Consider the following 21,233-nt stretch of genomic DNA (forward strand, 5'->3'; position numbering starts at 1 on the left):
ATGTTGAGGGTCACATCAGAATGTACCTAAAAACACTCACAGCAAACATGATATATCTGTTCAGTATGTGGTGAAGTTCCAGTCTTTCATTAGAGTAATGTTTGTTTTGACTATTGCATTTTCTAGTCTATCCACCTCATTCTTTCAATATAAAAGCAAACACTAAAGTAAAGATTCACCATAATAAAGAAAAAGAAATGTTCGTGCTGCTACTTCAGTTGCTTCAAAACCAGAGATGTATAGTAACGAAGTAGAACTACTTAAGTTCTAAAATGCTGTATCTGTACTCTACTAGAGTATTGTTTTTTTCTCATACTTTTACTAATTTAATACTTTTACTTCGATATTTTTTTTAAATATTCTGCTAGTTACAATTATAAAAATTGTACGAATCATTCGTTGCAAGTTGGCTTTCATGCTGCCTAAATCACACGCCAGTTTTATAGGGTAATGGTATGATTGACGCACACATTGACAACTAATACAGGGGTTGTCCTGCAATAAAAAAAATTTGGTGGCCGCCAAAGCAAATTTGTATCCCGCCAAAGGGCCTTATTTGATTGCTAGTTCAAACTTTTGACTGCTTTCTTTAATAATTACACGACACAATACTTGTACTTTTACTTTTAGTACTTAAGTATTGCAAGTAGTTTATATTAAAATTCACTACTTAAGTACAAAAAATGTTGAATACTTTAGTACTTCTACTTAAAGAGCACTTCAACTTCTACTCAAGTCACTTTTTTGATAGAGCACTTGTACTTTTACTCAAGTCCGGGTTTCTAGTATTTTATACATCTCTGTTCAAAACTAATGCAAACTGTCATTTTGGCCCTTTTAATTGGACCGATACACGTTTAAAACATCACTTCACAAAGTCAAACTGCTAATGGTTTATAGTTGACTCTGAATGTATTTTAAAATCTCATTTGAATGCCCCTAAAAAGCTTGCAATTATGACTGACTTTACAGCTTTTCACAAGCATTAGTGTGTGCAAAATGACTTCTGACAGTCCAGCAGATTCTCATTCATCTGTTGATCTGCTGAGTTTAATCAGAAACAGATGCTTTATTTCGGCACATGCGAGGTGTAGTTTCTGAAATATTGATGGCGTCTAGGAATTGATCAGCGTGTGTTAATGCTTTAATGAGAAGACATGCTGCATGACGTTTAGTTATTGAAAGCTTCATGTTCAGTGTATTCAAACAAGACAATTCCATAATACAGATTCAATTTAGGTTTATCCATTATAGTCTCAGTCTATAAATAAATAAAAAGATTATACCACTACTGTATAACAGTGAAAACACGAAAATTTCCCCAATTGTTTGTTATTTAATTTATTATTATTACAAAAAGCACATTAATAGTGCTCTTACTGTTGCAAGACCATTAACCCTCTCGGGTTCTTCGGGTCAATAATGACCTGAAGCGTTTAAATAAAAAAAAATTTAAAACTTGGTCCGAAACTTGGTGACTTTAATGGTATTTGGTATATGAACACCCCAAAAAATTGGGGACAGGATTTGAAAAGTCTAAGTGGTCGTAAAAAAAAATAGTCACACTCAGGACCTTCGGGTCAAAAATGACCCGCATAGGAAATGAACGGGAAATTGGCAAAAATGTGAAAATACTGAGTTTTTTTGTGCGTACGATCTACAAATCAGCAACGATCTTGGAAAAAAAGCACACAACAGTGAAGGGGTGAATCTATAAAACATCAAGAGTGCAAAACAGACACATCCACACACACACAAACACACACACACCTTTATACACAAACACACCAAAAAATTCAGATTATGTTTTGCATTTTTAAAAAGTTTCAAGTTTCAAGTTTATTGTATTTATAAAGCACATTTAAAACAACCTAGGTCGACCAAAGTGCTGTACAAAATATATCTATTAAAATCCGTATAAAATAAGAAAACAAAAACAAAAACATCAATCAAACACATAAAAACAACTTTCACAGAACATTGAACGCACAGGAGTACAAATAGGGTCACCAGCTCTGTGAGGTATTGAGGAGCCAGATTATTTAGTGCTTTATAAACAAACAACAAAACTTTAAAATCAATACGATACTGAACTGGTAGCCAGTGCAGTAAACGTAATGTGGGCGAAATGTGGTCCCGTTTACGAGTGCCTGTGAGCAAGCGGGCGGCTGCGTTTTGTATCAGTTGTAGTCGATGGATAGATGACGCAGGTAGTCCTAGATAAAGCGAGTTACAGTAGTCGAGTCGAGATGAGATAAAGGCATGAATTACAATCTCAAAACTGTTCCTACTTAGGAAAGGTTTAACTTTCGCTAATCTCCGGAGGTGGTAAAAACTGCCACGTACAACTGTATTTATTTGTTTATTTAAATTTAGGCCGCTATCCAATATAAAACCCAAGTTCTTTGTCGAGGATGTGCGATATTTACTGAGCGAACCCAAGTCAACATTGCTCAGGTCACTTTTCTCTGATGGCCCGAACAGAACTATTTCAGTTTTATCCTCATTCAAGTGGAGAAAGTTTTTGTTGAGCCATAGTTTCAAATCTTTAAGGCAATCCGTCAGTTGATTTAACGCAGATTTGTCGCGTTTAAATGGTATATATAACTGCGTATCATCGGCATAGCAATGATAGGATACTCCGAAACGTCTAAATATGGAGCCTATAGGCAGTATATATAGAGAGAACAGCAGCGGTGCTAGCGTTGAACCCTGAGGGACACCACATGTAACCTGTGCTTCAGTGGAAGAGTGATTCCCTATATTTACGTAGAATTTTCTGTTGGACAGGAATGACCGGAACCAGTCAAGTACGGTGCCTCTTAAACCAATGCATTGCTCCAGACGAGACAGAAGAACATCATGATCAACAAAGTCAAACGCAGAACTAAGATCTAGCATTATTAAAGCTACGATGTTACCAGCGTCAGTGGACATTAAAATATCATTATAAACTTTCAGAAGAGCAGTCTCTGTACTATGTAAAGTTTTAAAACCAGACTGAAAAATATCTGATATACCATTTGTAGTCAGATAATCTTGAAGCTGTATAAATACAATTTTTTCTAGAATCTTTGATATAAACGGCAAGTTTGAAATTGGTCGAAAGTTTGAATAGATTGAAGGATCCGGCGAGGCCTTTTTTGGGATTGGTGTCACTGAGGCTAATTTTAGAATCTCTGGAATTGTCCCTGTCAAGAGACAATTATTTATTATTATTACAAGGTCAGGTCCAATAGTGTCAAAGATTTGTTTTAAAAACCATGAAGGCAGGACATCCTGAGCTGAAAAAGTTGATTTTAATTTCAAAGTGACCTCCCTGCATGTCTGCAAGGAGATCAATTCAAAATCACTCCACTGCGTAGTGAATAGTATGCAGTCTGGAATAGGATCTGAATTTATAAATGGTTGAGCCCGTGCCTTTTTCACTTTATTTAAAAAATAATTAAGAAAGTTTTCACATAGTGAAGATGAAACGTCTAGGAATATCTGTGTTGGAGGATTTAAAACAGAATCTATTGTTGAAAATAAAACTTTAGAACAGTAAGAATTTTGTGCTATGATGTCCGATAGATATTTTTCCTTTGCATTCTTGGCAGCTTTTTGGAAAGTGTGTAAGGAGGTCTTCAGCATTTCAAATGATACCTGTAGACCATCTTTCTTCCACTTTCGTTCACATCTACGACTTTGCTGCCTGAGTTCCCGAATCTCTTTGTTTAACCATGGTTGGGATTTACCCTTCCGATTAACGAGTTTTCGTGGTGCAATAGCATCTACAATATTACCACATCTATTATAAAACAGTTGCAACTGATCATCAGCACTCGATTGGGAAGATAGCAGATCCGAGGTGAGAGGTTGATGTTCTTTCAGATACATATTAGAAAATGCCTTGCAAGATTGTGCAGTCAGAGTACGAGACCAGCATACCTGAGCTGGTTTGGTAGGTAAAGAAGGGAGAATAGTGTGAAATAGTACCGGTTTATGGTCAGAAAAAGAAATATCACTCGTAACAACATCAGCAACCGATAAACCATACGTCAGTATCAGATCTAATGTATGACCATGACAGTGAGTCGGGCCATCTACCCATTGTGCAAAGTTAAGTGAAGATATAAGATTTAAAAATTCATTTGCTAATACATTGGCTGCACAGCAGACATGGATATTGAAATCACCCAAAATTAAAATACTATCATACTTAGTAAGAATTTCCCCCAGAAATTCAGCAAACTCTTCAATAAAATTATTGTTCGGTGCTGGTGGTCTATAGATTAAAATGATCAAAACAGAATTCAAGTTAATCAACTGGGCCTCAAAGCTAGTAGGACTGGTAGTGGTCAGTAGTCTGCATTGCAAATTATTTTTAAAGACCGTCACAAGCCCACCTCCTCGCCCCGTAAGACGAGGAGTGTTAAAAAAATCAAAATTGGGAGGCACAAGCTCAGAAAAAGGGCTTAGGTCACCTGGTTTTACCCATGACTCAGTCACAAAGAAGAGTTCCAGATCATTTGAAGTGATGAAATCGTTGAGAATAAAAGTTTTGTTGACCAGGGAGCGAGCATTAGCTAGCGCCATCTTGAGTTTAGGAGATTCTCTCTGAATTTGCGACGATCTGTGGAACGAACGCAGATGGCGATGATCAGCCTTCCTTCGCCGAACCCGAGGGGAGGTTTGTTGATGAAGACGGGTAGAGTCCGGCATGTCGAGCTGGATGTGCATAGTGACAGCCCTGGATCGCTGTGTAACCCGTAGATCTCGTACCGCGTCGACTGCGTGGTAAGCCAGCATAGAATGGGTGAAACAGCCCGCCGTCAGCGCCAACTTTATCTTCACGGCCAATCCTGCCCGTTTACCGCGCCTTTTCCTGCGTCGTCTGCCAGAGACGCCAAATATCTGACAGCGCCGGTACTCAGGGAGACCAGAGGGATCCGGTGGTGAGTAAAAACTAAAACTCTCGAGTCCAGAGAGGGTCTCATAATGAGTAATGTGTTGTTTGGGCATATGTTGGTAGATGTCGATCAATTGTTGACGTTCGTAGACAATAAGAGAGTGGCAGAAAGGCGACAGGGGAAACAATAAAAACGATATAAACATTAAAAACATGACATGTAACACCGAGAGTAGACGGCCTGCCACACACACCGGCGCCATGTTTCCCACAAAAAGCTCAGTTTGTCCACGAAATGGCATCCATCTAATTTCAAAAATTGCTTTTATGAGGCCTAGGCTTGACTCCAAAATGAAATACAGCTTTAAAAAAAAATAAAAATATTTTTTTTTTTATATTTTTTTCTATTATATTCAATGGGAGAAAATTTGGTCATAATTATTGCATTAATACTAATTATAATTTTTTTTTTATTTTTGACATTTTCTCAAAACACCTAAAAAGAAAAGAAAAAATATTATAAAAAACAAGTAAAAAAAAAAAAAAAAAGATTTTCTTTTTTAAATATGAAGGCCCCGAGTGTGACTGTTAAACGAAGAACCCCAGAGGGTTAAATGGGGTCAAAAGTTGCACTTTTCCACTCTATTGTTTTTGTGTTTAAGGGTTATTTATATTTAGTTGTGTTTTAGGGGCCATGCACTGCAAACTTTTCCATTTTTAGTACATTGTCGTCATGTAAACAAACCCTTAGTTTGGTTTTCCCTGTTCTGTTTGCCTGAGTTCTAGTTCCTGTTCTTTTGATTATCTTCCCTTGTGGATTTAAGCCCTTGGTTTTCCTCAGTTCCTGGTCCTCTGTTAACGTTATGCTAGTGTGTAGTGCTCTAGTGTTTACTAAAAGTATCGAAATTTAAATAATCAAAGCAGACATATATCCATTCCACATTTACAGCATTTAATCTCGCTAAATCTAGTGCTACCACTGGGAAAGAGATGCTTTGTGAAAGGTCTCAGTTAACAATAGCTTTGGCAAGAGTGTGTGCTTGTCTTTATTCCTCTAATGCAAATCTTCTTGTGTATGAAAAACTCACTCGCTCTGTTCTTCCAGAGCACCTAATTATGCATGAGAGCTTGCCATAGGTCAGCTCTAAAAAGCTTTTTATTATGGTAATGCCTTGTGTGTGTGTGTGTGTGTGTGTGATATATCCAGCCTCTGATTCAAGCATTGTGGTCAAAGCGTGACCCGTCATGCATTTTTCAGCAGGACTTGTTGAGATGCAGAGGAGTTTATTTATGGTGTTACTATAGTGTTGCCATGCAACTGTCCCATATTACAATGAAAAAACTTTGACCACTGAAAATATATTACAGAGCTGATAACAACTATGCAATAAACAAAATAACAATGTGATTTAGTGCTTAAGTGTACCAATTTCACTGTGGCTAGAATGTGTCTGGGTTAAAAAACGACGTATTGAATTTACACTGCAGACTTGAGGCATTGTGGAAAAAAAAGATCGAATTTTTCCAATTAAAATTATGCATGTATAATAACTTTATTGAATGCAGTCATGAATTAAAAATTACCTTGATTCTTGTTAAAAAAGTTCTTAATATTTTGGTCTTTAAAAAAAAAACATTCTTAAACAAGATATATATATATATACAGTATATATATACATATTAGGGCTGTGCAAAAATTAATTGCGATTAATCGCATCCAAAATAAAAGTCTGTGTTTACATAATATATTTGTGTATATAATTATTTTATAAATACACACACATGCATGTATATATTTAAGAAAATGTGTTGTTCATATATAAAATATTTATGTTTATATAATTTAGATTATGTATTTATATATATATACAGAGTTTAAGCGCAAATAATTCTTAAACATATACATGCATGCATAGGTATTTATATATACAAAATAATTATATACATCAATTAATTTTTGCACAGCCCTAATATATATATATATATATGAAGAGTTCAGATGCAAAAGCCTTTAAATGCCATTTGAAATTTTCTTCTTTAATGATGATTTTTATCAAACTTGTATATTTCAGTTCAGTAATTTCACTTAAATAACAATTAATAGGTAATTACCATTGCCATTTAAGTGAAATCACTAAACTTAAATATACAAGTTTGATAAAAATCATCATTAAAGAAGAAAATTTCAAATGGCATTTAGAGGCTTTTGCATCTGAACTCTTCATATATATATATATATATATATATATATATATATATATATATATATATATATATATATATACTGTATACGCATTATTATTATTATTATTATTTTTAAATATTAAAATATATTTAATTGTCCTATATACAATTTTATAAATATGATCATTTTATAACCCTATATATATATATATATTTCTTTCTACAATGTTTTTTTAATATTATTATATTAGTGTAACTGTATCATTAACATGGTATTATTTACTGCTCTTATTTATAAATATTCCCTTCAGGCCAATAACCTGAACTTCTAATTGAGAATTGATAATTAGATCACATTTTCAATACTATAATTTTATTATTTACTATAAAATTATTATTATTATTTTTAATAATAGACAAATTCATTATTTATAAATAATAATGTTTGATTTGTATTTGGACAAAAAATAAACACAACATTTCTGAAGGTTCACTTCACTCTCGACTTGACAAATAAAATGTGGGCTAATTGTTAAAGAGTTTCAGGCCCTGTTAAGATTAGCCTTTTTTAGTCAAGTCCAGTGCTCTAATACGCCAGTGGTTTCATATGAAAGCGCTTTTGCATTGCAGATGCACAGGGAGACGAGTATTTTCTGAATATGTAATGCAGGTCTGGTGAGGGTAACGAAGGGACTCCATCATGCCTCCGCTGTTTACATCGCTGTAAGGCATCACTCATTTCTCCCGCACATCTGACTTCGATGGAGGGAAAATGCTAATGCTAGCTAGGAACATTTCCTCTCCGCGGCTGAAGAGAGAGTGTGTAGGTGTTTAAAGATATTCTGTGTAAAATTAGAGGTTGAGAAGCCAGCAGAAAGCATGGTTCACTTTCAACGAGACTTTAGCCGAGAAACTTTATCATATACACTGAAAAAAAAAAAGGATTTAAAAAAAAAAGTTATCGCAGAAAAATGCAAGTACTGTAAGTAACACATTGAAACAATTATATGGGATCCAAACTGCACTTATAGTTATCCCTTCTAAAAATAATTTAAAAAAAAAACAATTTTTTTTAAACATTTCTTTCTGTGGTTATAGAAATATTGCATTTTTACAAATTAAGAATTCACCTGTTAATGCCTGCTAGAGCAAATTACTTTGAAATCAAATAATAGAACAGCAGAATGGAATTTATGTAAACCTTAAATTAAAGAACCAATATGGTGAAACTTGAAAAATTTGAATATCGTGCAAAAGTTAATGTATTTCAGTAATTCAACTAAAAGCTGATACTAATATATAATATACTCATTAGTCATTATATGCAAAGTGAGCTATTTCAAGCCTTTATGTGTTATAAATGTGATTATTACAGCATATAGCTATGTTGAATTACTGAAATAAATGAACTTTTGCACAATGTTCTAATACATACAAAAACAGTTCATCTCTCGCTTCCTCTTCTGTACAGGTTTTATGAGTTTAACATATCAAAATATCATCATAGTTCAAAATATCTTGGTCTCAAATGAATTTTTTAATGCAATATTTTGTGTTAATACATCAAGTTTACACATATGGTTCTAAAATGACCCATTTAAGCAAGTGTGATAACTTTTTGTTAAAATAACCAAAGCAATACATTCACTATACTATAAATCCCTGCACAAAACCCCGGTTACAGGACCCTTGTTTTAGTTTGCACGTACATACATAGTTTGAAAGACATTTAATCTCAGGAGTGTTTTTATAAAATGTGTTTTTTTTTTATTCAAAATGCATCACAAAAATGTAAATTTATACAAAACAAATTAAAAATGTACGTCAATCTTTAATCAACTGAAAAGTGGTGTGAGTCTTAGTTTCTTGAATTATACTGTATATTGATTAACCTCCTTAAGTTTAACTAATTTGCTCATTATCAGATAAAATAACGATGGAATCAGCACATGCAGTCACTAAATGATATGGCCAGAAATCAGAAGGCAAAACTCTACATATGTATTTATTCATATTATACAAAAGAACAAAATTATTTATGCTAGAACAAAAGCACCAAAAAAGATCCCTTTTCCACCAGTTGCTGCAGGAATGGCTTCAACTCTGAGAGAGAGAGAGAAATACAAATGAGTTTAACATGTTCAACTGAAATATATATTTTTGATTTAACACTAAACAGTTGTAGAGAGAGAGAGAGAGAGAGTCAAATTGAATATTCATGTTACTGACGTAATTCCAAACTCCAGATGTGTAAATGTAAAAGTAACAGCCAACAATTGAATGGTCTCCTTTCTTTCTTCCTCAATTGTTTGTCAATGTGTCAGTTAAAATCTTCCACTTCACTGAAATAGTTATCAGAGAACAGTCACTGTTGTGTTACTGTAACAGAATTATCAGTAACAAAAGGGTGCATTGGGCATTGTGCAAAAATAATGAATAATCTACTCTAACCTGCAATGATAAAGGAAGACCTGTGAGGAGATATCCCAGCCAGATGATTGCCTATGAAAAAAGTAAATACTGTATAAATGTACAATAATATAACTCGTATTCTTTTTCAAGCAGAATAAGATTTACAGGATGTAATGTCACACATAAACACTAAAATAATATATTTTTATATTTACCCTTAATCCAAAAAACAACATGAAATTGGTGAAATAATAATGCACTTAGTATAGTAGTATACATAAAATTCTCAGTTGAGAGTATACTGATACGAAATCCACTAAGAGACATCACAGAGGAGTTAAATGACCAAATATGCAAGTTGAAGATAATTCATAGCTCTAAAACAACATCATCAAACCTTATTGATTCGAATTACGTCGATATTTTGACAATTTATTATTACATATCGCAGGCTTTCGTGCTAATTGTGGAGCTAGTCAACATTACAAACTACTAATAAAGTGATAAGAGCTGCTTACAACAGGCAACATCTCATTCTCATACAGCTCATTCGTATTATGTTAAACAGTGTTTTAGGGCTGCAACTAACGACTATTTTAATAGGTGACTAGTCACCGACTATTGAAACGATTAGTCGACTAATCGGATAATTATTACATTTTTCTAAAATTTAGCATGAATTGCTTTAATTCTGTGGAAAATGATAGTAAACACAAGAAAGAAGGGGGTACTTCAATGAGAAATGCATATTTTATTGAACTTTGCTGCTGATAGGCCGATTCATACTAAAAGTAAATAAAAAATGCCCTGTCTAAAACCAATTAGGCAGTGTGCTTGGTCAGTATAGACATAAATATATAAATAGAGAAACTCTATCATTTTTATGAAGGCCAGGCACATTTGTATTACAAGAAAAAATAAATTAAAATCAAGTAAATATTTTCTTCCTGTAGCTAAACCAGGGGCAGGCACATTAGCACCAATAAAACGGTAAACAAAAATATTAAGTGCATTTTGTGAGATACAGTCAGTGGTCAATCTGTTGCAAAATAACTTTACTACTCGTGATCCAAAACAAAACGTATTGACTTCCATGTTATTTGCCCTATTTTCCGCACTTTAAGGCGCACCTTCAATGAATGACCTATATTAGAACATTTTTCATATATAGGGCGCACCGGATTATGAGGCGCATAAGATACTGCAGTCACACGTTTGACTGGGTTTGCGACTTTGCGTTATGCATCAACTAGATGTGCTAAAGGGTGTGTTAAATAGTGCGCGGCACCGGAGCTGGTGAGGCGTTTATAATAGTGTGAGCGCGCTGGGGCGTGCACGTAACTTTCGCAGCCTGCGGCTCGTCAGCAACAGCTGGCTGTTACGAATGAGAGTGAGACAACCCGGTTACTATGAACGGGGAGCGCTTTATGAACGTTCTGTGACGCCCGAGTAGCGCCGGGGACAGTGTGTCTGTTAAGAGTGAGCGTTCGTTCCTCTTTCCATTGTCAATTTATATTTTATTTTATTATGAATTTTTTTTTTTTTTCAATTTTGATTTAGTGATTCAAAGTGTAATTTTTTTTTTTTATTCTCTCTGTCTGGTGTGGGGGCGGGTGGGTGGGTGGGTGGGGGGCGGTGGGTGCTGTTTGTTTAGTTTTATTTTATGTATAACAATCTTTCTGTAAACATTTTTGAGATTTGGATATGTTTTGTGTACAAAAAACTGCTACAAATAAAATTATAAAAAAAAGAGTGAGCGTTCGTGAGCGGGAGACACACATAACTTGATTTATACGAGGTTGAACTGGCCGTGTGACAAAGCAGGCATAAGATGGACACGAGCGCGAGTTCGCGGGCGAATTTAATAACGCGAGGCGTTGTTAACTAATTGGTCTATATATAAGAAGATCCGGATTATAAGGCACACTGTCGTTTTTTGAGAAGATTAAAGGCTTTTAAATTCGCCTTATAGTGCGGAAAATACAGTAAATCTTACCGAGGCGAGTCAAACTCCGTTTTATTCAACTGTCCGACGTGCTTTCTTTTTAAATGTTACTTACTGATTTTGTTTCGCAGTTACCTTCGTCTTCTAGTCTTCTCTTGATCTCTTCTCGTTCTCGATAGTTCTTCCTGTTTTTAAATGTTAACGAGAATGTGTCCAATTTGGGCATGGGCGTGGCAGCTTTGAATGTCACACTTGGATGGGGCCGGGTTGGATGTCCTGATCCTGAGCCCGCAACTGCAAGTGTAGCAAGTTGATTTAGTCATTTGAGTTTAAATCATGTGCAAAGAGAAATGCTGTTTGAACTGTTACAGGGTGGCTACAGGTATAAACAATTTAAATTTAAGACTTTTTAATACCACTTCTAAATTAAATTTAAGACCAAACTTACGATGGAAATATAAATTACTTGGAAATATTACAGTATATTTTCAGTTTTAAACACACTGTCTGTTCAAAAATATGGTGAAATGACAATAACCAATTGTCACTTCCGTACGTGCGGTCGTCTGTGGTGGAGTATAGTGGAGTGAAATGAAATATAGAATCATAAAAATAAAAAAGTATATTAATAAAGGCTTAATGCAAAATATTACAATGTAACGCATTGTAGAAAATATTCGACCTGGCTGGCAGAACGATTGCCTTTGCCTGCATCTTTGCGGTGACATGACTAACATATTTGAGACTAGACATGTGCCGGTATTCGGTAATGCAATAAATCGCGGTAATGAATATGCACGATATTGTTATCGCGGGCTCTTCAAAATACCGTGAAAAATAATAGATTCGAATTTAGACTTTTAGAGCGTGCATTAGCTTATTTTGCATCAACCGCTCAAACACTGCGTGCTGCGCAAAACACGCGTGCACTCTGATGTAAACAATCCCCACATAAGCACTGTGTGCATGCGACAGTGCGCATTAGTCTAATGTAAACAATCCTCACATGGAGTAGAAGCATGGCGGAACGCTCCCGACGATTTATCCCCGCAGGGCTGCCAACTCTCACGCATTCAGCTTGAGACTTTCAGACGCACAGGGATGTTTTGCTGCTGCGTCGACCTGCATCGACCAACACACGCCGGGGTTAAAGTTCAAAATAGTTCAACTTTTTATTTGTAAAATGGCAAATTGCGTTGTATCTGAAGGGCAACGTTGTACCAAGCGGCACGCGTTGCGCATTCCGCGTCCTGTCTGAAAGGCGCTTAACGCATTTGACACTTTTCACACGCTCTCCCACAGAGAAAAATCACAGAGCAAAGAGGACACTGACACCGACAGACTAGACAGAGCAAGTTACTTTTGATATGAAAGTTGTTATTGATAAATTGATAAAGTTATTGATAAATCAGCTCTTAGGTTCTGATCACAGTTCGTTGCTCCTCAGTTCAAGTAAACCGATCATGTCACTTTCATTTTCATTTAAAGATACAGTACAACTTACCGAAAGGTATATTTACTTATACATAATAACAATCAATCAGTGTTTTCAAACACGGAAAAAGGTCAGTAACACTGCAGGAGAACAGTTGTGTCACAAAACGTTACATTTTCCTCAGGAAAGCCATTTAGTGACCAGCAAATTAGTTGAATTAAAAAAAAAAAAAGCAAGGAGTATTTTGCTAAATATTATATTTAATTTCTCTCTGTATGTTTACAGCATTATGTGAGAGATTTTTTCTTTCTTGAGAAATATTAAAAGACTGGGGCCTACCTAATATTTATCCAAAAGAGTCAATATTGAATTGTACCATAAACATTGTAACATGTTGTCACTAAACTTTAAAAAATTCGGTTTAGTTACCATATGTTTTGAAAATCACAATTACATATTGTGATGTAAGTTGGGGTTTTTTAGAGACCCACAATGCATCTGTTTTTCTTGAGCATTAAAATATTAATTTCATTAAAATATCGTGATAATACCGTATACCGTGATAAAAGCTCAATCAATTAACCGCAGCATGAAAATTTGATACCGGCACATGCCTATTTGAGACCTATCCAATCTGAATTTAAGACAATTTAATACTTTTTAAGGCCTTATTTTTAGGAAAATTGATTTAATACTTTTTAATGACCCGCGGCCACCCTGTGTTAACTATAGCAAAACTTTTTCAAATGTATTATTGTCAATAGTTCCAATCTGGAGTTCCTATCAATTGTTGTAGCGGGGACCTTAATTAGTGAGACGCAGAAGGAAGTTATATTGCTTTTCCTTAAGCGTTCGTTCGCACGCAGATGCCTAGCTCGTGCGCTCGGAGAAGCAGAGGTAGTTTTTCTCTCTCATATTTATCTTGCATTTACTACTTTCTTGTAATGTAATCACTATATTTATGATGTCAAAATGTTGATAAGAGTTTATATCATATTGATATTCAATATGATTTTCTACCGTGTTAAAATGAGCTTAATTTTCCTCACGTGCATCTTTCAATGCAGGAGTAAGAGAGTAGATCTTCCGATGACTGTGTACTAATTACTGACTCACTACTCTGTTAAAGGTGAATTAATTGCACGTGTCCATCCCATTCAACGTGTGCTCGTGTTTCTGTGGTGTCCGGAGGTTACCATTTGAAGTCTGCTACACAAGCACTGATCCTGAGCCCTGTCGTCTGCCATGTCCCGTTACCTCATCCTCTGTGTCCTCGGAGTCCACAGTGTCTAAGTCTGTTGTTGCCGCTGCCAATAATGCTGTATCCCCGTCTGTTTTCCCGGTCTCCCCTGACCCACGTGCACCAAGAGGGCTCTTGACCATCGCCTTCATGATTCCATCATTGGTTTCACAGGATGTTCCTCGACAGGTCCCATGGTGTAATGGTGTAACTCGAGATGAGTTTAGAGACTGGAACTTTGCTTTCTCATCCTGACTGCTTTAACCACTGCTGCTCAACTACAAAACAACAGCGGCTTAATATATGCCATCTGAGTGCACTGGACATCAGTTGAGCACTAAGTATTGTGCTACTATTTACCCTTTCACATAGAAGAGCATGTATCCATTCTTCCGAAAGCTGCGTGATGTACTTGACCGGAAGGTTTTTTTGATGCTGGCATCATTGCACTCCAGCCAACCAGAGCCGCCGAAGTCCCGTACGTGACTGATGTAGTGTCCTACAAGACAGAGGGACTTTAGTATGAAGCTTAATGAGCGAAAGACATGACATTTAGAGCGAATGACATGACATGGAAATTTAGAAGCATGACTTACCACAATATAAACTGCTGCCCAGATGGGACACGACTCCAGCTAGCTTGTACCTGCAATCTGATGCTTCCTCCTGTTGAACACAAACACGTATTATTAGATGGTGCTGCATTTCAAATGTTTATGAGCATCCTAATTTTTCATCTATCTATCTATCTATCTATCTATCTATCTATCTATCTATCTATCTATCTATCTATCTATCTATCTATCTATCTATCTATCTATCTATAAGTCTCTATCTGTCTGCATATCTGTCTGTCGGTCTCTATCTATCTATGTATCTATGTATCTATCTATGTATCTATGTATCTATCTATCTATCTATCTATCTATCTATCTATCTATCTATCTATCTATCTATCTAAATTGTTGTCTCTATCTTTCCTGTGGTCTTGCAGGCTCAACCCTATTGTTCTTCCATCTCTTTCGCAGTAGATTTGGCCTCTTCTTCCTCTCAATCACTGTTATCTCCCTGCTCTCTGTTAAACATCATGCATAAAATAAGAGAACTCTTCAGTACATATTCAATGCTTAAACATCATTTAAATGCTGTCTTTCATTTCAACTGTCTTCCTAACGCTGTCTTTTAGAGTAATTCAGGTGAGTGATTGATCCGGGTGATGTTTGATAACCTGACACACACCTGTATTAGAGGACAGTGTAAACTCTTCTGGAACCTCGAGTCGATCCTTTAGTTTGCACATCGAGGATCTCACGTCGAAGCGCATGATGAGAAGAACCAGGACTCTGGAGAGAGATTCAAATGATCAGAAGTTATAAAGTACCGCATACAGTATATGATTTAATCTGCAGCGAACTGACTAATTAGCATAGATTCATACTGTGGAAAGTTGATCAATTGCACGGCCTCTGAGGTTGTAGTGCCGACACACTCGCTGCAGGAGCATTCAAATGAAGATGTCTGGAGAAAAAAAGAAAGATTGATATTAGCCTATTAGAAATTGATATTTCAGAAACTACATCCTCCTGCTAGTATATAATCAGTGCCATCACCCACTTTGAAGTACTGCTGCAGGCTGTCTGCGACTCTTCTCTGAGGCCCGATGACCAGCGAGAGGTGGTTGCAATCCTCAAGGAAGCTCCTCTGGAAGCCACAGCTGAAACGACAGAACATTAGCGTCACATAAATAAGCCCGAGAGTCTTAAACGAGTGCACGTGTGGATGTGAGATGATACCTGTCTAGTGTTAATTTCGTTAACGAAAACTAAACGAAAATATTTTCGTCAACGCACATTTTTCACCGAACGAAAACTAGACGAGACGAGACTAAAATCCCGACTAATAAACAATAACTGGGACTAAATCAGAAATAATTTTCGTAGACTAATAAAGACGAGACGAAAATGCAGTTCGGTAAATAAAGACTGGGCTAAAATCTATGGACATTTTAGTTCACGAACAAAGACGAGACGAAAATTACATATTATTATATGATATGGTTTTGTCAAATCCTGTCTCCTCCTCCGCCTCCTCCTCGTCAGCTCTTCCGCCACACACACCCACGTTCAAACCTGGAGCGGGCGGGCACAGTCAGTCAGAGTAGCCTACACAACACGGAGCAGACAGGAGCTGGATTCACGGTGAGGCGGCGGCGACAGGTTAAAAGTAAAACATGCTTTGCACGGCCGGGGCTCGGGAGAAAGAAGAGACGTGATATATGGACACATTTTGATGATAAACGAACTAATGATGGCTAACTTTCATAGCATTTAGTATCCAGGCTGGCTATGTTGCGTTAGCTTCTTAGCACTTAGCGACCGTAGCCAGTTGTTGATAGAATTGTATGTGAAGTTAAATTTATGCTAACTTAGATATGTTATACTGGCCGGGCAACTATAGGTTCAGTTAAATTTGATTAAAGCAGACAGACGCTTTAAAAAGATTAGTTAAAAAGATTTCATACGTTCTAGCAATCTATGCCTTGTTTCACCTTAAATACTGTACCTTTATATACCATGTGAACTAGCTGGCAGGAAAGCACTTTTGTTGTATCAGTTGGAGTTTTTTTTTTTTTTCACAACATTGACCTCAAATCTATTTATTTTATTATTCTATGTGAACTAGCTTTAAACAGCCAGCACTTGTGTTAAGTTCATAATACACTTTATTTTATTTATTTGTTTCCTTTGTCAGGTGTATTTTATTTGTTTTAATGCAAGCATTTGTGTTTGTGTCTTTGAACCTTAACAATGTTCAAAATAAATATGCAAATATTGTCAGAACATCTTCCATGTCTGCATGTGTTCCTTAAAATTGTGTTTTTTTATCAAAAAGATGAGAGAAAATGTTGAAATGTGAAATAATTTTAGGAAATGTTAAATATTATCTGCTGACAAAAAAGTAAAAGGTTAAAATGATGTCCTGACTAAAACTAGACTAAAATGTTGACAGTTTTTTTTTTTGACTAAAACTAAACGAATAAAATTATGTTTTCTTGGACTAAAATAAAGACTAAAATGCTCGACTTATAGTCGACTAAAACTAGACTAAATAAAAATGGGATGATGTCGACTAAATGTGATAAAAACTAACAAGCGATGCTGAAACTGGACTAAAACTGAAACTAAATTTAAAAATGGCTGGTAAAATTAACACTATACCTGTCACAAGTGCGCAGGCGGTTGAGTTTGAACTCCATGTTACGAACTGGGCAGGTGTATTGAGGCCAGATGCGCTGCAGAAACTCGCCCTCCTCCTTCAAATGGGACAGACAGACCATCAGGAACTCATGGGCGTCCTGAGAGGAGTAAGAGTGAAGGACAATGAGGTTAAATCTTCACTTATTTTATGAGCAATAATAGATCTGAGCATATACGTAGATCCGGTTCATCACCTGCTGATGGTCTCCCATGAACTCCGGATGGTGAGTTTCAATGGCTCGCTTGACTGCAGACAAGAGCTTCACCTTTAGCTTCACATCATTGCCCGTTAGCCTGGTCAACTGCAGGTCAGTAAGTGTCCTAGAGTAGTAAAATAGTAAAGAACTGCTTTAGTATTGCTGCATTTTTCAATTAGATTGAAATATAATGTTGCACAAATTCAGTGTTGATACCTGAATCAGGATATATATATAAAAATAACTATTAAAAATAAATGTTTTTTGAAATAAAATAAAGGTTAAAATAAAATTATTATTAATATATTTAAATGATAAAGCAATATAATGAATATTAAAATAATAATTATTAATACAGTAATATTAGTCCTTTTCATTTAGTTTACTAAAATAACAAACAAACCCAAATAAAAAAATGGATAAAACTAGCTGTATAAACACTAATAAAAATCACCAAAAAAATAACTAAAATTTAATAAAATAATGAATAATATCCCGATGATACAAAAATATCACTAACCTAAGCATCGTGGTCCCCTCATTCCAGTGCTCCCGCTGGGAAAGGACATCGTCCCGGAACGGGGAAGCAGCGAGGAGGCACTGCAACACGGAGTTCATGTAACAGGTGTTCCCTAAATTAGGAAAACTGTGACAGGAGGGATTCAGTTAGTCAGTGGAAAGCACATCATATGTGAGTATGTGTGATCTAGTTGTGCATATCCAACATTTACCCCAAGTGCTTGATTTTAGCTGGCGATGCTGTCGACACATCAGGCAGCTTTACATCCTCCTCCTCCTCCGTGTCTCTCTGCTGCTCGACCTCGATCTGCTCCTGCTGTGGATTGCACTGGATGAGCCGCAGTATCTCAGCCTGAGACAGACCGTTAGACTGAGCCGTCGCAGTGGCCAGCGCATCGAGAACGCTGTGAAAACGTCAGCAATATGTTCACATTCTGCTTCTCCATGTGGGTTTGATTTCAACTATAGTCTGCATTAAATCAACTACTCAACTTTTTTTTAAAATCATGATTTATTAAAATATTAGCTTATAGTTGCATTTAGTTGGGCGATAATATAGTTTATATTTTGCAATGATGTAATAAATCAGGCAATTGAGATTTGTTGTATATTGCTTTACAAGTATACACTGTATGTACGTGGATAAGTTTGGACTTCCTTGTACATCCAACTTAATATAAAGAGCTGTGTTTTATATAAATGTATATGTGTAGCTGGGTTATTAATTCATTATGTGCTGATATAGAGATCAACACACAACATGTATTCACTCACCAGTCAAAATCCACATCAGAGACGTTTTCATCTCCGGTTGCATCTGTGACGAGATTCATAACGCAGTTTGAGTTATTATGCTCCACATATTAGACTAATGAATTATAGTGCTTTAAATAATATGGTAACAGTTTAAACTTCTCTAACCTTCAGTTCCCTGAAGTTCTGCTAGCAGATCAATCATCACGCTATCATCGGAGGAGGAATAACCCACAGAGCTGGAAGAGCTACAGCCTCGCATGTTCTCCACATCTGAATATTCCCATTCTGCAGACGAGGAATAACCATCACTGATGCTGGAGGAGGTGCTCAACTCTTTGGGTAAGGCTGTGGACGAACCATTTGAGATATTTTAACGTACAGTTATATAAAAAAGCACTACAGTCTGCAAAAAAGCTAACCAACATCTGTGAGAAGATAATAATTTAGTTTTTATTGCGCACACTCAAGCTTACAGTAAGTGTACAGTTGGGAAGATAGATGAGTGTTTAAAGCAATACCTCTGATGGCTTCTTTCTCCTGGATGGCAGGCAGCAGATCAAGCTCTGGATCAGAGGATCCACTGACTGCAAGAGAAGAAGTCGCATCAGTGTGTGTGTCGATGCTGGATGTGAGAGTGTTGGTGGACTCGTCCAGCTCAGAGGATGACACACACGGCAGAAACACAGATAGTATTCTGCGGAAAGCCCGACGCACAGGTTTGAATTTGCGTTTCATGAAGGAGGAAGATTTGGGATGATCTGCAGGTACAGCGTCTGAGACCACCACATTCGGAGAAGATGACATATCCACGCCACACTCCTTTTTCTTCGGCTCCTTTTTAGTTTTTCGATGCATTTTGTCACACAAAATATCGATAACCATTTTCTAAAGAGAAAAGAAAAAAATTCAGAATGAAAAACCACACTCACAAGCTAGCAGTAGGACTGGGTATTGAGATGCATTTCACGATTCGATTTCAATTCGAAAGCTTGCTATTTGATTCGATAGGGAACACTTTAAAATAGACCATTTCACAAGATGTAAAAAACACTGGTCCAGAAACACTTCCTGTTTCAGTTTGTAACTGTTTTCTTTATTTCACATGTAAAGAAAAAAAAAACTTTTTGATTCAGTTTTATATGTTCTGTTGGTTGTATTTTATCCCAGCTTTTGGTTTTTAGTGTAGTGTTAAAAAACTGAAACAGGAAGTGCTTCTGGACCAGTGTTGTTTACATCTTGTGAAATGGTCTATAGTTATAACTGTTATTATTAAAACTGTATTAAGTGCAATTTAAATGTTTGTATACAAATCAGTTCTTAGCTCTAACCTTGCGAGTGTTCCCTGTAAAGTAGCGTTACCTGATCTATTTAACGTTACATCTATTAATTTAGCAGAGCTACTATATGAACATCCAAATGATTCGATATTGATTTATTGAATCAAATTGAAAGCTTGTGAATAGAAATTCTAATCGATAAATCGGTCGTGTGTTTTTAAAAAAACGGGCATAAACATGAACCTTTTACATCACAAATTTATTCAAACATAACGTTAACGTTACATTAAATATTGAAGAATAGGTCAAGTAACGTTAAATATATAATAAATGTGAGGATTCAGTGCATAAATGTAGAAAGTGTATTTAGAATATATAGAGTTTCATTAGAAACCTCTATAGTTTATTTTTCAAGTTGACAGTTCAATATTTCCACCGAATGCGATTTCTGAGGTAAAAGTAACGTCTGTGACAATATTGTAAACAAGCTGTTTTACCGGTTTGATTGATCGACGAAATTAGACATATGGTTTTTCCGCGGTTCGATTGATCGATTATATGAGACATGATATTGATTGTGTTATCTTTTAGCATGTCGGTGCATGTTTATTTGGTGCTTTATTTGGTAGATGATCGGTTAATTTGTCGCTTGAACTGACTGAGCGATCTCTCGCGCCACAGTAAAGAGCGCCAAAACACTTCTAAAATAATCCCGATCAAATATTTACTTGAGAAAAGTGTGACACAATAGCCCTAATGTTAGTTGTTTTTAGACACTTGCACAGAAAAACTTGAATTGTGACTTACCTCACTCCTGCTCGTCAACAACTGAGTGCATTTAGATGTTGACACTGTCAAGATTTTTTTCTTTCTCGCAGCTCTCTGTGACATCATAATCAAGCTAGGAGTGGAATGCGTTCATGGAATCAGAACCTTCTGTGTTGAAATGAAGTGAGAAATAATGTGTGGACTGTGCTTAAATTACTAATTATTTTATTTTTCATACTTTGACTGCCCCAGAATTAGCTACAAAGCTAAATTTCATCTGCTATCCCTGGGCAGGGGGCAGGGCATATAATATTCATGATATTAAAAACATGTAAAAAATAAAAATAAAAAA

The 21,233-nt window shown here is 36.0% G+C and overlaps 1 protein-coding gene and 1 long non-coding RNA gene across 4 annotated transcripts in view; one reads left to right on the plus strand and one right to left on the minus strand.

Moving 5' to 3' along the window:
• Positions 1-21,233, plus strand: part of LOC120469342 (uncharacterized) — a 33,393-nt gene extending 12,160 nt beyond the window's left edge. For both annotated transcript variants that reach the window (XR_016145467.1, XR_016145466.1), the window contains 3 exons: positions 18,312-18,526; positions 19,008-19,175; positions 19,385-21,233. This is a non-coding gene — a long non-coding RNA (uncharacterized LOC120469342). The remainder of the gene's footprint in view (positions 1-18,311; positions 18,527-19,007; positions 19,176-19,384) is intronic.
• On the minus strand, positions 8,820-19,718 carry LOC120469341 (uncharacterized). 2 transcript variants are annotated; one of them, XM_089116746.1, is made up of 14 exons: positions 19,355-19,718; positions 19,002-19,181; positions 18,855-18,897; positions 18,293-18,484; positions 18,082-18,207; positions 17,559-17,685; positions 17,326-17,462; positions 15,722-15,821; positions 15,546-15,625; positions 15,347-15,450; positions 14,704-14,773; positions 14,468-14,606; positions 11,548-14,385; positions 8,820-9,577 (listed from the first exon to the last, which is right to left on the minus strand). In XM_089116746.1, the coding sequence occupies exons 1-12, from the start codon at positions 19,716-19,718 to the stop codon at positions 14,549-14,551; spliced, it is 1,581 nt and encodes a 526-aa protein (XP_088972872.1). In that variant the 3' UTR covers positions 8,820-9,577; positions 11,548-14,385; positions 14,468-14,548. The 2 variants fall into 2 exon arrangements, with proteins under 2 accessions (XP_088972872.1, XP_088972871.1); XM_089116745.1 differs by having other exon boundaries at positions 11,548-14,606.

Source organism: Pimephales promelas, chromosome 11 (assembly GCF_988280905.1).
Source record: "Pimephales promelas chromosome 11, fPimPro1.hap1.1, whole genome shotgun sequence".
Lineage (NCBI taxonomy): Eukaryota > Metazoa > Chordata > Actinopteri > Cypriniformes > Leuciscidae > Pimephales > Pimephales promelas.

Coding starts and splice junctions, on each gene's coding strand:
- LOC120469341 (XM_089116746.1), bottom strand. CDS start 19,718: ATGGTTATCGATATTTTGTGTGACAAAATGCATCGAAAAACTAAAAAG. Junction 18,898..19,001: donor AGAACTTCAGGGAACTGAAG/GTTAGAGAAGTT, acceptor ATCTCGTCACAG/ATGCAACCGGAGATGAAAAC. Junction 15,822..17,325: donor CGCCTGCGCACTTGTGACAG/GTATAGTGTTAA, acceptor CTGTCGTTTCAG/CTGTGGCTTCCAGAGGAGCT.